We start from the raw sequence: 11,994 nt of genomic DNA on the forward strand, positions 1-11,994 counted from the left end.
TTGGCAAAAATGTGTTATGATATTATTTGTTTTGGAAAAATTACACTGTTCATCTGTAGTATCTCACTTTTAATGTTTCTGTGTGTGTGTGTGTGTGTGTGTGTGTGTGTGTGTGTGTGTGTGTGTGTGTGTGTGTGTGTCCTCAGGTGCTGTTCCTCAGGTGTTCCTCACAGCGCCCCCTGGCACGGTTCAGATCCCGGTTTCAGCAGTGCAGCTACACCCAGTACGGCAAGATCTCCACTTTACAAGTGAAACTCTTAATATTCTCTCTGCAACCAGCATGCCACTGACTCTACTAACTCACTGCAGGGAGGAGTCTGGACTTTCCCTTTGTTTTGTTTAAAAATCTCAAGAACACTGCATGTACTAGCACTTTGACTTTGGAAGGCCTTCTTTCCTTTTACCAAGGAGGCTTTCCAAAGCTTTATAGCAATTAAAGGTGGAATCATGTGATGTCAGTGTAGTGTCTTTTACTCTACACAATCTCCAAAGCATAATCACCAAAAAAAGGGGAAATGTTTGCCCTGAAAGATTTTCCTCTTATTATTATTATTATTATTATTAGGCACACTTGGATATCACAAAATAGCACGTGTGAATGTGTGTAATTCCTACATTATTGAGGAACACAGTTTGATGATATGGTTTGGTTTTAGTCTCTGGCTACACACAAAAAGGAACATTGGAGTGGCATGCTAATGTTGCTGTGAGCTAAAATAAATTATTTTTAAAGGCTGATTGATTGACTCACTGCTGACGTTTCATTATCATTTAACAGATGGTGATTGGTCAACAGTCCAGCGGCAGCAGCAGTAATTTGACAGAGCTTCAGGTGGTGAACCTGGACGCCACACAGAACACCAAGAGTGATTGACGGATGTCTTCGGTTCTGAAGGGTCACCAGGGACTTACGTCACTATTTATTGATGCCTTGTTCCATTTTGAAGCATTTCATCCTTTTCTGCCATATGAGTGTATGTGATTGTACAGTTTCTACTGTAAATGTGTGTCTTGACCTCATCAGTACACTGATGAATTGAGAGAAACTTGGCCTTCTCAGTTCTGCTGTGTGTGCTGCAATTTATAGGATACAGACTCCAATTCTGACATGCGTTTTTGCATGTTACGTGTGTGCGAGTGTCCGTGCGTGTGTGTGTGTGTGCACGTGTATGAGTGTTGCATAAAAGGGAAAAGGAAAACAGTGTTCGCTAGCTGTTACAGATACTGCAGCCTCTCACTTTGGCCAAAGATGCATTACTTTGTCAGTATTTCTGTGTGGATGCGAGTATGGGTCTGAATAGGATACATTGCCTAGGTGTGAGCCATATTGGGGAAGAACACAGTGAGGAAGAGTGATTATTAATAAGTTGAGGCTGGAAGAAAATCAGATAAAAGGACAGTTGGAAATGTACATATTTTTTTATTATTATTATATTAGCCGATAGTGCAATGGCATGTACTGTAGTTGTTTTATAAGATGCAGTTTTGTTTTGTATTTCGCTTATGAAAAAATCAGTTATTTACAAACTGTGTAAATTAATGTAATATAAATATATATTTTATTGATTTCTATATGATCATGGAGAATAAGAGTGAGGGATTTTTTTAGTCAAGGTTGTTTTCTCTTTTATTTCACTGACATTACTGTCAACTCAAAAGTAGAAGCAAAAAAGACACAGAATAAAAATGCCACTCGTAACTTTTCTTTCTATTATTTCATTTAAAACACTTCGCACTACCTTTCCCAGGCACAAGACTGCCTACCGGAGTGCCTGTCAGGCACTGGACAGTAACTGTGCTGTAGCAGGCTCAGTTAAAACACTGCATTCTACTAGTTTAATGCTAATAACACTCAGAACTGAGGCGAATTATGAAATGGGTATAGTCCTATTGTTCTGTTTTGTTGATTCAATCTGTTTGATGCCACTTTAGGACTAAATTGCTTAAAAGGTTGGGCACCCTTTTAATTAAACACTAAAAGCTTTGCTGGCCTTTCAAACTGATCCTTAGCGCATTTCATTTTGAAAATAGAACTTGAACTTTTCATGCTAGAGTCGCCTTCTGTCCAGTTTTGCTGATAAGGGCTCAGTCGACTGTTAATCCCTCTCATCTACTTCATCACGAATTCACAATGCACACGCCATTTAAAGATGCCAGGAACTGTAATTCAAGATAATGAACTGCCTGGCCCTTCTCCTTTAAAAGTGTTGGTACCCACTCAGATACACTGGCATCGTACCTCAGTCACTTGTTTTCAAACCAGTCTGGGTGGAGGTTTGGACCCATTAGGCTCATCAGGCAGTCCATATTGGAAGGCTGTTTGTTTCTCCTTCCGCTGGAGAGTTTTTCATGTTAACTTCTCATCCTACCAAATGACAAAGTATCTCCATGCTGCAGCTCACACATGTTGCCCTTAAGCCTTTTCGTATAAAGGGAAATTTTTCATGCTGTATTTTGGGATGATATTGTAGACACGTTTATTTATATCAGCTTTGCGTCAAGTCTCTCTTCTTAGAGACGTTTATGCGGCTTCACACACGGTTTGTAAACAGTGCTCAGTTCCGCATTAGTGGCATGAAGTTGTGAAAGGTGTTCTTCAAGCCAAACACTGTATCTCCTACACTCTGGCTTCTCCTATAGAAAATGTGAAATCTTTCACAGGACTTGTTTGCTTGATTTATTTTTTAGAGGTTTGTTTTAGTTATTATAAAACGGTGTGAGAAACAGAATGAGCACTGGTTATTTTGTTGTGAGACATTTGAAGTTGTTGTGTGAGCTTTTGTGACCTTTTTTCATTTGTATTTCTTTTTCTTTTGTCTTTGGGGATCTTCATGTAACAGCAAATGTACAGAACATTTTGTAATAAAAAAATGGATATTCTATGGATTTATAGTTTTTCTTGCTTGTGGAATACTGTTTAATGCTGTTTTATTATATTTAATGTTTTTTTTTTTTATTATTATTAATTTATTTATTTTTAAACTCCTGTTTAGCTATGCCAGCAGCCTTAGTCTGCAAAACTGAATCACTGAGTTTTTGGTAAGTGAACTCACGGATTCAAAGAGATTCAAGACTTTGTAGTTTAGTTTAAGTGGACTTAAACTGCTTTAAGACCAGTGATCATGAGAATCCTGTGTAGATCTTTTAAAGCATCATAGATGATTGTGTAATACTCTTGAGCCATTTAAAAAAAGTTTTTCATTTTATCAAGATTTTAAGAAAACTAAAAAAAAATAAAGTGAAATTTATGTTGGAAATTGTAATTATTACCTGTTTGAATATATGAATTGTTACATGTGCAAACTTTTACAGTGAGAACAAAATTTTTAACGATTTACTTTTCATTGTTCGAAATAAATCAATTGAAACAAGTCATAATTACAATGTAATTGCATAATCTAATATTCAATGTTACAATTCGATTTTTATTGGTACTAATAATTTGTTTACATTGAATCTCTAATTTATTAAACGCTAAACTGATTTGCCTACCGACGAGACACTGGTTCCATACTTGGAAGACTTTTATTATGAAAGCTGGAATTCGCCTGCTCTGTGTACAGTAGCTCAGTATATTTCTGCACTCTACACAGCGAGGTGAGGCGGGGAGTGAGCTGAAGCTCGCAGGATGGCTAAAAGTGATGGATATGCTTATTTCAGGAGATCAAGTCTCTTCTGGATCCTGACTGTAACGCTGTCGATGAGCTACTATACAGTAAGTTGCTATTACCAATGTAAACGCTCGCTGGGCAAAGAAACTTTTTCCAAACTACGGTTCTCACACATCTAGTGGTGTTTTTTCTGTTGTGTTTTGTTTTTTTGCTTACGTGTCATACCTTGTGTTCTTCTCTGCATTAGTTCTGATTTCCACAGGTATCTTAAGTTACAGATAGACCAGAAAACCCTCGAATGAGTTGTAGTGTTTTAATGCAGTTTCTCTGCGTGTTTCGGACATTCCAGTCCAGTCATCCTGAGTAGAGAACACTGTCCGATTATCTTAACTGCGTGGGTGAGGCCGCTAACCGGAGCAAAGGTGACATGGTCTGGGCTAAAGTGTGTGGAGCTGCGAAGTGATTTGTGTGGCGGACTGTCGTTCATCATGTAGCTAGTAGCTGTTAGAAAGGCAGGTTCAAAGTCGAAGTGTGGTAACAGGTATTCATGCAGGGTCCACTCATGGGCCATGCATTATGTATGTGTATGGTGCTAGTAATGAGATACCCTGGCTAACTGACTGAAAACAAAGAGCTAGAATGAGTGCCTTAGTAAAGAATAGCCAGTCCATCGTGGGCCCTCAGGCCAACAGCTGAGTAGTGCTTTTGGTGTGTGGGTTTGTGTGTGTGAGAGAGAGAATTGCTTACAAATAACTAGATAAACTGTAAAAAAAAAAAAAAAAAAAAAAAACTCCATACACTTTACCCTGTACCATTGCAAAGTACTACACCATACGCTGTAACCTACCATACCAGCTATACTACACACTACACTATACCACTTCAGCTGTTCTACACCATACCCTGTACCATAGCAAAGCACTACACCATACATGGTACAGTACCATCTGTACTACACTTGACATTGTACCAGACCAGCTATTGTACACCATACACTGTACCATAACAACTATACTACACTTTACACCATACAGTGTACCATACCAGTTATACTAAACCACACTCTGTACTATACTAATGCTAGTAGTTGGTAAAGACTAACACGTTGTAATTCAAATGTACTTTGAAGAGACTTTTATAAGCTACACAACAATGCACTTTTGCATCAGGTTCATTTTTATTACGTTCTTGTATGGCTGTGAGATATCGTGCTGCAGTGTGGGCTGTTGCAGCTTCTTCCACTTGACACCAAATGTATCTAACTAGTCTCTAGTATCCAAGTATATCCAGCGCCCTCCACAAATATTAGCACCACTGGTTATAATGAGCAAAATGAGCTGAAAAAACATTCTTAATGACTCAATATTCTTAATATTCTTTTTAAACTTTTGTTCAAAATATTAACCTTTATTTAAGACATAATGATATGAACAAAAACTAAATCTTGTCATAATAATATTTGTATTAATTGTATGTGTGCCACAATTGTTGGCACCCCTAAAAATCCTTTATTTATTTAAGTTTATTCTTATTCATCTTTCATGTTTAAAGATCGCCTGAGTGATCAGGAACACTTAAATGGTCAGCCATGACTTCCTGATTCACTGGGGAATATATCTGAGATGAAACACAGGCCAAATTCCCTCAGTCATCCAGCACCATGAGAAAGACCAGATAAAACAGCAGTGATGCACAACAAAACGTTTTTGAGGTGCACAAATCATGAAATGGCTGCAAGAAAATGGCTAAACAGTTGAAAATGCCCCATTTCAGGGCAAAAAGTAAGAAGCTTAAAACAATTGGAGATGTTACGTCCTCTTCCTGAAAGATTCTTATGTCTGTACTGATTCCATGCACAATGAGGAGGGTGACCTGACAAAGAATCTCCAAGGATCACAGATGGGGAATTGCAGACATTATTTAGGTCTTTTGGGGTCACAACGTCTCGCAAACAACAATCAAACACCACCTATATAACTACAAGTTGTTAGTAGAAAGCGTCTGTGGTCAAGGTCCAACAAACTCAAGTGCCTAAAGTTTGCCAGACTTTTAGTGGGCGTGCTTTCTCTGGTCAGATTAGACCATAGTAGATGTTTTTGGCAGCAAACACCATTGGTGAGTTTAGAATGGACACAAAGATAACCATGCAGAAAAGTACCTCATGCCCACTATGAATTATGGATCTGTGGTAGATCTGTGATGTTGTGGGGGCCATGAACAGTTTATTCATTCAATATATGGTACCACAGACTCCATCAAGTACCAGCAGAAAGAAAATCAAAAGTTGACCACCTCAGCAAGGAGAAGATTAAACTGAACCACAGTTAGGATCTTCCAGCAGGACGATAATCTAACTCACGCCTCAAAATCAACACAAATATGGGTTACTGGCCACAGAATTAAAGTTTTGCTATGGCCACCCGGTCCTCTGAAATACACCTCATAGAGAACCTGTGGGATGAGCTGAAGAGGAGAATCCACAGTGTGGACCTCTGATTCTGAAGGATGTGGAGAGGTTCTCTGTGAAGGAATAGTCGCGGATCATTTGCCATGTTTTTTCCAGTCTCATTTTATATGTGTGTATATATATATATATATATATATATATATATATATATATATATATATATATATATATATATATATATATATATATATATATATATATTATAAGCATCATAGAAGAAGAAGAAGAATCAGACCTGTTATTTTTGTAAAGGGAGGCAGCACAATGTATTAAATGAAGGAGTGCTCACACATATTTGAGAATAATGTTTATTTTCTAATACGATTTGTAATAAGTTTTTAATCTAAACATTTTTTAATCATTGTACTTCAAATGAAGGTTACGTTTTTGTTAATATTTTGAATGAAAGATCAAAAGGATTGCAGTAAAAAGTGTTTTTTACAGGCTGTTTTGCTCTTGTCTACCTTGGGTGCCAATATTTGTGAAGGGCACTGTAGGTACTTTAATAACATTGTTTTAAACAAATAATGGCAGTGATTCTCCAGTCGAGTACAATAAGATTAAATAATCTCATTACATTTTGTTGTCGTGTTTTTTTTTCAGTGGTTGGTCTTCTGGCCACATCAGATACCATATGATAGTCTGGGTCCGCTTGGTTCTCTTTCAAAGCATCTCGTGAATGAATATTACAGCATCATGTACAAAGGGTGAGTCTCTGTTCTATATGTGTGATGTAGTTAATCAGCAGGCCCATCGTGTGTGAAGACTGTAATGATTTGTGTTATGGTGGTGTGTGTTTCAGATGGTGGTGTGCTTGGGCCATCCACTTCTTTGAAGCCCTGGCAGCACTGAAAGTATGCAGGTAGGAAAAAGGGCTCTTGATTATAAAGGAATCTTCACACTTTTGTAACATTGATACAAATGATAACTTTATGGAAGAAGAAAAACATTCATAAATTTAATAAAGCAATAAGCCATGACAGGCAGTTCTAAAACTCCCTTCCCTGTGATAAAACGCACTGCCTCTCATGGCTTGTTTTTATAAAACGGTAGCCAACTTGGAACATGATAAAATACACAATTTTTTGGAAAATAATTTGTTATTATTAATAATCGACGTATTCTGCCAAGAAATGTAGTGCCGGTTTCGTTGCCAAGCAACCATGGACCGCTGCATGAGGAGAACAATCAGTCGCTCATCGCTGTGTATTGCGGTCATTTCATGAATTTTTAAACTTTTTCTTGTATAACATATGCACGTAATATAACTCAGTACTGTTTAATGCAAAAGCCTTAGCTTTTTTTAAGTACTTTTTGGTCATCAAATTACCACCGCAAATCTTATTTAGCACTAATACAGTGGGCCTGAATCTCGAATGGAAAGAAAGTTCTGGCATCCTGTTTAGGCTTTGTAAAATACACAGACAGCAGGAGCTGTAGAGGTTTTTCTCATGTTCTGCCACATGGGGACAGTAGAGCGCCATATTTTCTGCTGGTGCTCTTTTACATCAATGTAATGCTAACCATTTCTTTGTGCCTGTGTGTGTCTCTTTTTCTCTCTCTGCAGTGATAAAGGCATTGACAGCCCGTCCACTCGTCTCCTGTGGTTCGTTCAAACAGTATTGTTTGGCTTTGCGTCTCTGGGTTTGCTCCTCAAATACAAGCCTGACCGCCATGCCAAACAGCAATGAGCAGCTGCAGACACAGACTACGCTGAACAGAAACGGTTTTTCAGTTAGGGAGGCAAGACTAGGTAGATCCTTTTAACAAAACACTTCCATGTGTCCAAACAGAGCAGAATCACATTCCACAACAGATTATCTGGTGTGCACTTCCACTTACATTTAACAGGTACTGTTATACAGAACTTTCCCAAGAGACCTCTGTGAAACAGGACTACACATCCCAATAACACTACCTCTTATATGGCTGTAGCTGCTAAGAGGGACCTTTTCTATACATTTCACTACATAAAACCTTAATGACCCAAACTGAATTGCTGCAACACAAGGGCCAGTTTTAGTACTCCATTAACAAAGGCTTTCAAACAATAATAATAATACTAATAATAATTATTATTATTAATATTTTTTACCACATTGTATGTTAGTAAACTCTAAACTAAACTTGACACAGCTGTGGCCCTGTTTCTGCTGATTTGGGCTTAAAGGGGAATTCCACCAAGTTTTCAAAATTTCTGCATAATATGGTTGTCATTCTAAATGGTTTGATGTGAAATGGTTCATTGTAGAGAAATTTACCAACTCAGATTTCTTCACAGTGGTGGTGACAGCAACCACCGGTCAACCTAGCAGTGAAATGTTTTAATATGTAAAAAATAGTGGTAAATCTGAAGTTCAAACAGGTTTTCTTAGGAGGCTATTTTGCCTTACAGAGCACTGCTAATGCCTCTCTGCCATGAATGGCTTTGGCCAAAACTGTATCACAGAACTTTCGTAAAACAAGGTCTCATGCAACAGGCAGCATATTTTTAATCATTTCTTGTAATAAGTTTCTGTGAAGTAGCTTTTAGAGGCACTAAACTATTGGCAAGTTTCTCTCGAACAAAGCATTTCAAGTCAAACCACTCTGAATGGCTTTGTTTACAAATTAGCCATCCAGCATACATATTGATAAATCGTTAGAATTCCCCTTCTAAAGATGATTTGCATCGTTTTCCATTATGGGAGAAGCCCTAGCAGTAGCAACTCATGATAGCATTTTTGCACATGCTCTTCAGAAGTTGGAATTTGGGTCTGTTTAACCCCTTAAACTGCACCTTATTATTCATTAATCATAAGACATATCAAGCACTATGAATTCTTCACTGACTGCTATGAAACTAGTATGTAAGTTATGTAGTCATGAGAGTGAGGGATTGAGGGAAAGTGTGGACCCACATACATGCCCTTACAGTTTGAGGTTATATTCTAAGGCCAGAGAATTCATATTGTGTGCCTCCTAGCGTAGTAAATGAGGAACCTTTAAAATTTCAGTGAGCTCTCAGTAGCACTTCTCCACTAATGGACAACAGCTATGGCTGCCATTGTCAACAGTCTAAACTAGCCATGAGCAGCTCATCGAGTTAGAACAGTGCTTCTACAGCTCAATGTCAAGGCCCAGTAGTTCTCTACACTGTCCAAGGGCAAGAACCGATGAGAGTGAAACTGGGTGATTCACTGAGTGATTGGATTTGCCAGTGTTTGTGTCATTTGGGTGTCTGCCTGGTGAAGCTGACAGAGCTGGGCAGTTAGCATTGTGTTCCAAGCGTACGCTCAAAGAGGCTATTTTGAAAGCGTACAGTGGCAACATTCACTGGCTACAATATATGTAGATAGACCTACCTCAGTGAGAAATGAGTATGGGGAGAACATTAGCAAACATTAGTGCAATTGGATTTTAAAAATGCAAGTGCACTCATAGAAACAGTGGTGAATAAATGTTTCTTGGTTTTGACATGCAGTTAAAAGCCTTTAACTGCTATAGAACCTTTATATCATTTAGGGGTTCAGTATACTTCATTAAATGTTCTTCACCCACACACATCCAAATTTTCTATTGAAAGGTAGTTCTTCCAGGGCATTGCTCAAAGAACTCTCTTTGGGATCTTTATTCCTGAGAGAGTAACCTGAAGTGTTTGCTATCATATTAACAGACAAGCATCAAGACAACCATGATCAACTGTAATGCTATGAAAATGTACCTTCCTTTCATCTGATCATGTGTTTTATCAACCTGACTATCAACTGGTCAACCCAGCTTAACCAAAACCTACATCTAAACCGTAGATGTCAGTCTGAACCACCAAATAATATAGGTTTAACGTTGATATCATTAACGGAAATTGTAAGTAATTGAACACCTAGTTCCCTCCTGTCACCCTTCCCTACTTACTCAATAACTGGTTGCTCCACTTATTGTGTTGCAGATTCTAACAGCTGACCTTAATTACCCAATAACTGGATTTAGGTCACTGGAGGAGGAAATTACTTTTTCACACCTGATGATTGCATGTTTAATCACTGAAAAAAAGTGCCGAAATCAGACAAGGGGGCCTTGTCTTTTCACAGCACGTCATTGCAGATATCAGTTATTTATTACAGTGCAGTGAATACAGGATTTCAGTGTTCAGATTTTATAAATGAGTAAAACGAAACAGGCCTTGCAAAAAACAATATTTTTAAAATATAATTTAACAGCATTTTGAATTGTTAAGCGCAGTATCTCCAAACCCTGGTCCTGTAGGCTCACTGGCTTGTGCATTTTAGGGTTTTCTCTGCTCCCAGCACAACTGATCCAACTAATCAGGGCTGGGCTTCCCAAAAGCATCATAGCACAAAGATCCTTGTTAGATGGTAGAGCACGCATCACTTCAAACACTCTCTCTACCAGTTAAGGTTATCATAATACTACGATGCCCTGCACATTAACAATCCCTTACTGAATTGAATTGGATGCGTTTAAAGCAGGGCTGTGTGCCTACAGGACCAGGGTTAGGATGCTGATGCAGTGCCTTTAAACATTTTATGAGGGAACAGCACAGAGTAGAAAGAAGTCTTTAGGAGAAATGAAGACTTTTATTGTATTGCCTTGCCTGCAATGATTTTTGAATTTTGTTTGAACTCTTCCATTAATCACAACTCGCATGTTGTCATAGGTGAAGAGGTTTAATTTTCTTTTTTTGAAAAAATAAAGCAGTGATTTACCTTTTGTCTCGTCATATTTATCTACTTTTCTACAAATTAAACCCTGCTGCTTACAGTACGGTTCTATGTAATTACATCTGAATCTTAAGTGCACTCATCACAGACATGGCAGTGATTCAGCTGAACTGTAGATCAGCTAAAATACTTTTAAATAGGCCTGAAAGCAGATTTGGAGTTACCTATGTGGAGCTCATATATTAGGGTACATCCTTTCATCTAGGCCACCTATTTTGTACCTGTGTTAAAATGATATAAAATCCAATTGTGATACATAAATCAAATGCTGAAATCTCAGACCTTATTTTCTCCAGGCTTCTGTAGTACTAAGGCGAAGTAATTTGGCTGTGGTTATGAAATGCTCGCATGCCTTGCTCTGAGCAGCATACCACTGCCTGGAACTTGTCATTTTGATGCCATTCTTAGTGAATTTGCACCAATTCTTAGCTTAACCTTGATCTTTTCTCTAAAGGACTTAGCACTTATTTAATTGCTGCATTCCTCAACCACAGACTGGCATACGTCTGCTAGAGGAACGGCATTAAAGTGTGTCTTGTTTAACCTTTTTTTTTCAATCAACTGGGGTCACAAGAACATAAAATCTCAGAACACATAGCCCAAGAATATTTTTTAAATTTCCAAGCATCTATCCAGTTCAGTCCAGCAAATTTAAGATTTTCTCATAGCTTAATGTGTCACAAATTCCAAGACACATTCTTTGATATTTACTGTTCTCTTGCACTCAGTAATAAATAGACTGCAGGACTGAGGAGTCTGTATGGCTGTTTTAAGGCATTTCATACCCTGTGTGTTTGCTTGTGGATATAAATGTGTTGATGTGGCTGAAGGAGACAGAATGACCTTAACTAATGGACTTAAAGGATTAGCCAGCCTTAATCACCTGTCTCACCTAGCACTCTCTCTGGTCTTCACTCAAGAGCGTGTCATCCTCTCTGCAACACTTTCATTCAGCTATCCATCCATCTTCACACTCATCTCCCTCAGCAGAAGGTCCTAACATGGACCATTTGAGTCTATAATGCACCTACGAACTGGCATTCAGTCACCCAGATGGGAGCTAAAAAAGCATGTTTGTTAGATTGATGAATGGAACAGATGATAAGAGGTGATGGAAGCTGTTGGGGGGAGTTGTAGGACATCAGCACATGAACAGGTCTTTGTCTCAGACGGTATTAAGAGGTCATCATGGAGT

The 11,994-nt window shown here is 38.3% G+C and overlaps 2 protein-coding genes across 4 annotated transcripts in view; both read left to right on the top strand.

The window, feature by feature from the left end:
- The window catches only part of srfb (serum response factor b), a 29,662-nt gene extending 26,776 nt beyond the window's left edge, over nt 1–2,886 (top strand). For 2 of the 3 annotated variants that reach the window (XM_017696642.2, XM_017696643.2), the window contains exons 7-8: nt 147–223; nt 779–2,886. In XM_017696642.2, coding sequence (XP_017552131.1) covers nt 147–223; nt 779–874 — 173 coding nt within the window. In that variant the 3' untranslated portion in view covers nt 875–2,886. Of the gene's footprint in view, nt 1–146; nt 249–778 lie in introns of all 3 variants that reach the window. The other variant, XM_017696644.2, reaches the window with a different exon arrangement.
- Nucleotides 2,887–3,571: 685 nt separating this feature from the next.
- Nucleotides 3,572–10,789, top strand: tmem254 (transmembrane protein 254). The gene is made up of 4 exons (XM_017696648.2): nt 3,572–3,715; nt 6,682–6,785; nt 6,881–6,940; nt 7,646–10,789. Exons 1-4 carry the CDS (start codon nt 3,629–3,631, stop codon nt 7,767–7,769), a joined length of 375 nt encoding a protein of 124 aa, XP_017552137.1. The 5' UTR covers nt 3,572–3,628; the 3' UTR covers nt 7,770–10,789.
- Nucleotides 10,790–11,994: the final 1,205 nt, after the last annotated feature.

Source organism: Pygocentrus nattereri, chromosome 5 (assembly GCF_015220715.1).
Source record: "Pygocentrus nattereri isolate fPygNat1 chromosome 5, fPygNat1.pri, whole genome shotgun sequence".
NCBI classification, from domain to species: Eukaryota; Metazoa; Chordata; class Actinopteri; order Characiformes; family Serrasalmidae; genus Pygocentrus; species Pygocentrus nattereri.

What these genes read in the sequence shown, in the direction of transcription:
- tmem254 (XM_017696648.2), top strand. Translation starts at nt 3,629, where the DNA reads ATGGCTAAAAGTGATGGATATGCTTATTTCAGGAGATCAAGTCTCTTC. An exon ending in TGTCGATGAGCTACTATACA is followed by an intron (nt 3,716 to 6,681) that starts GTAAGTTGCTAT and finishes TTTTTTTTTCAG; the next exon opens with TGGTTGGTCTTCTGGCCACA. An exon ending in GCAGCACTGAAAGTATGCAG is followed by an intron (nt 6,941 to 7,645) that starts GTAGGAAAAAGG and finishes CTCTCTCTGCAG; the next exon opens with TGATAAAGGCATTGACAGCC.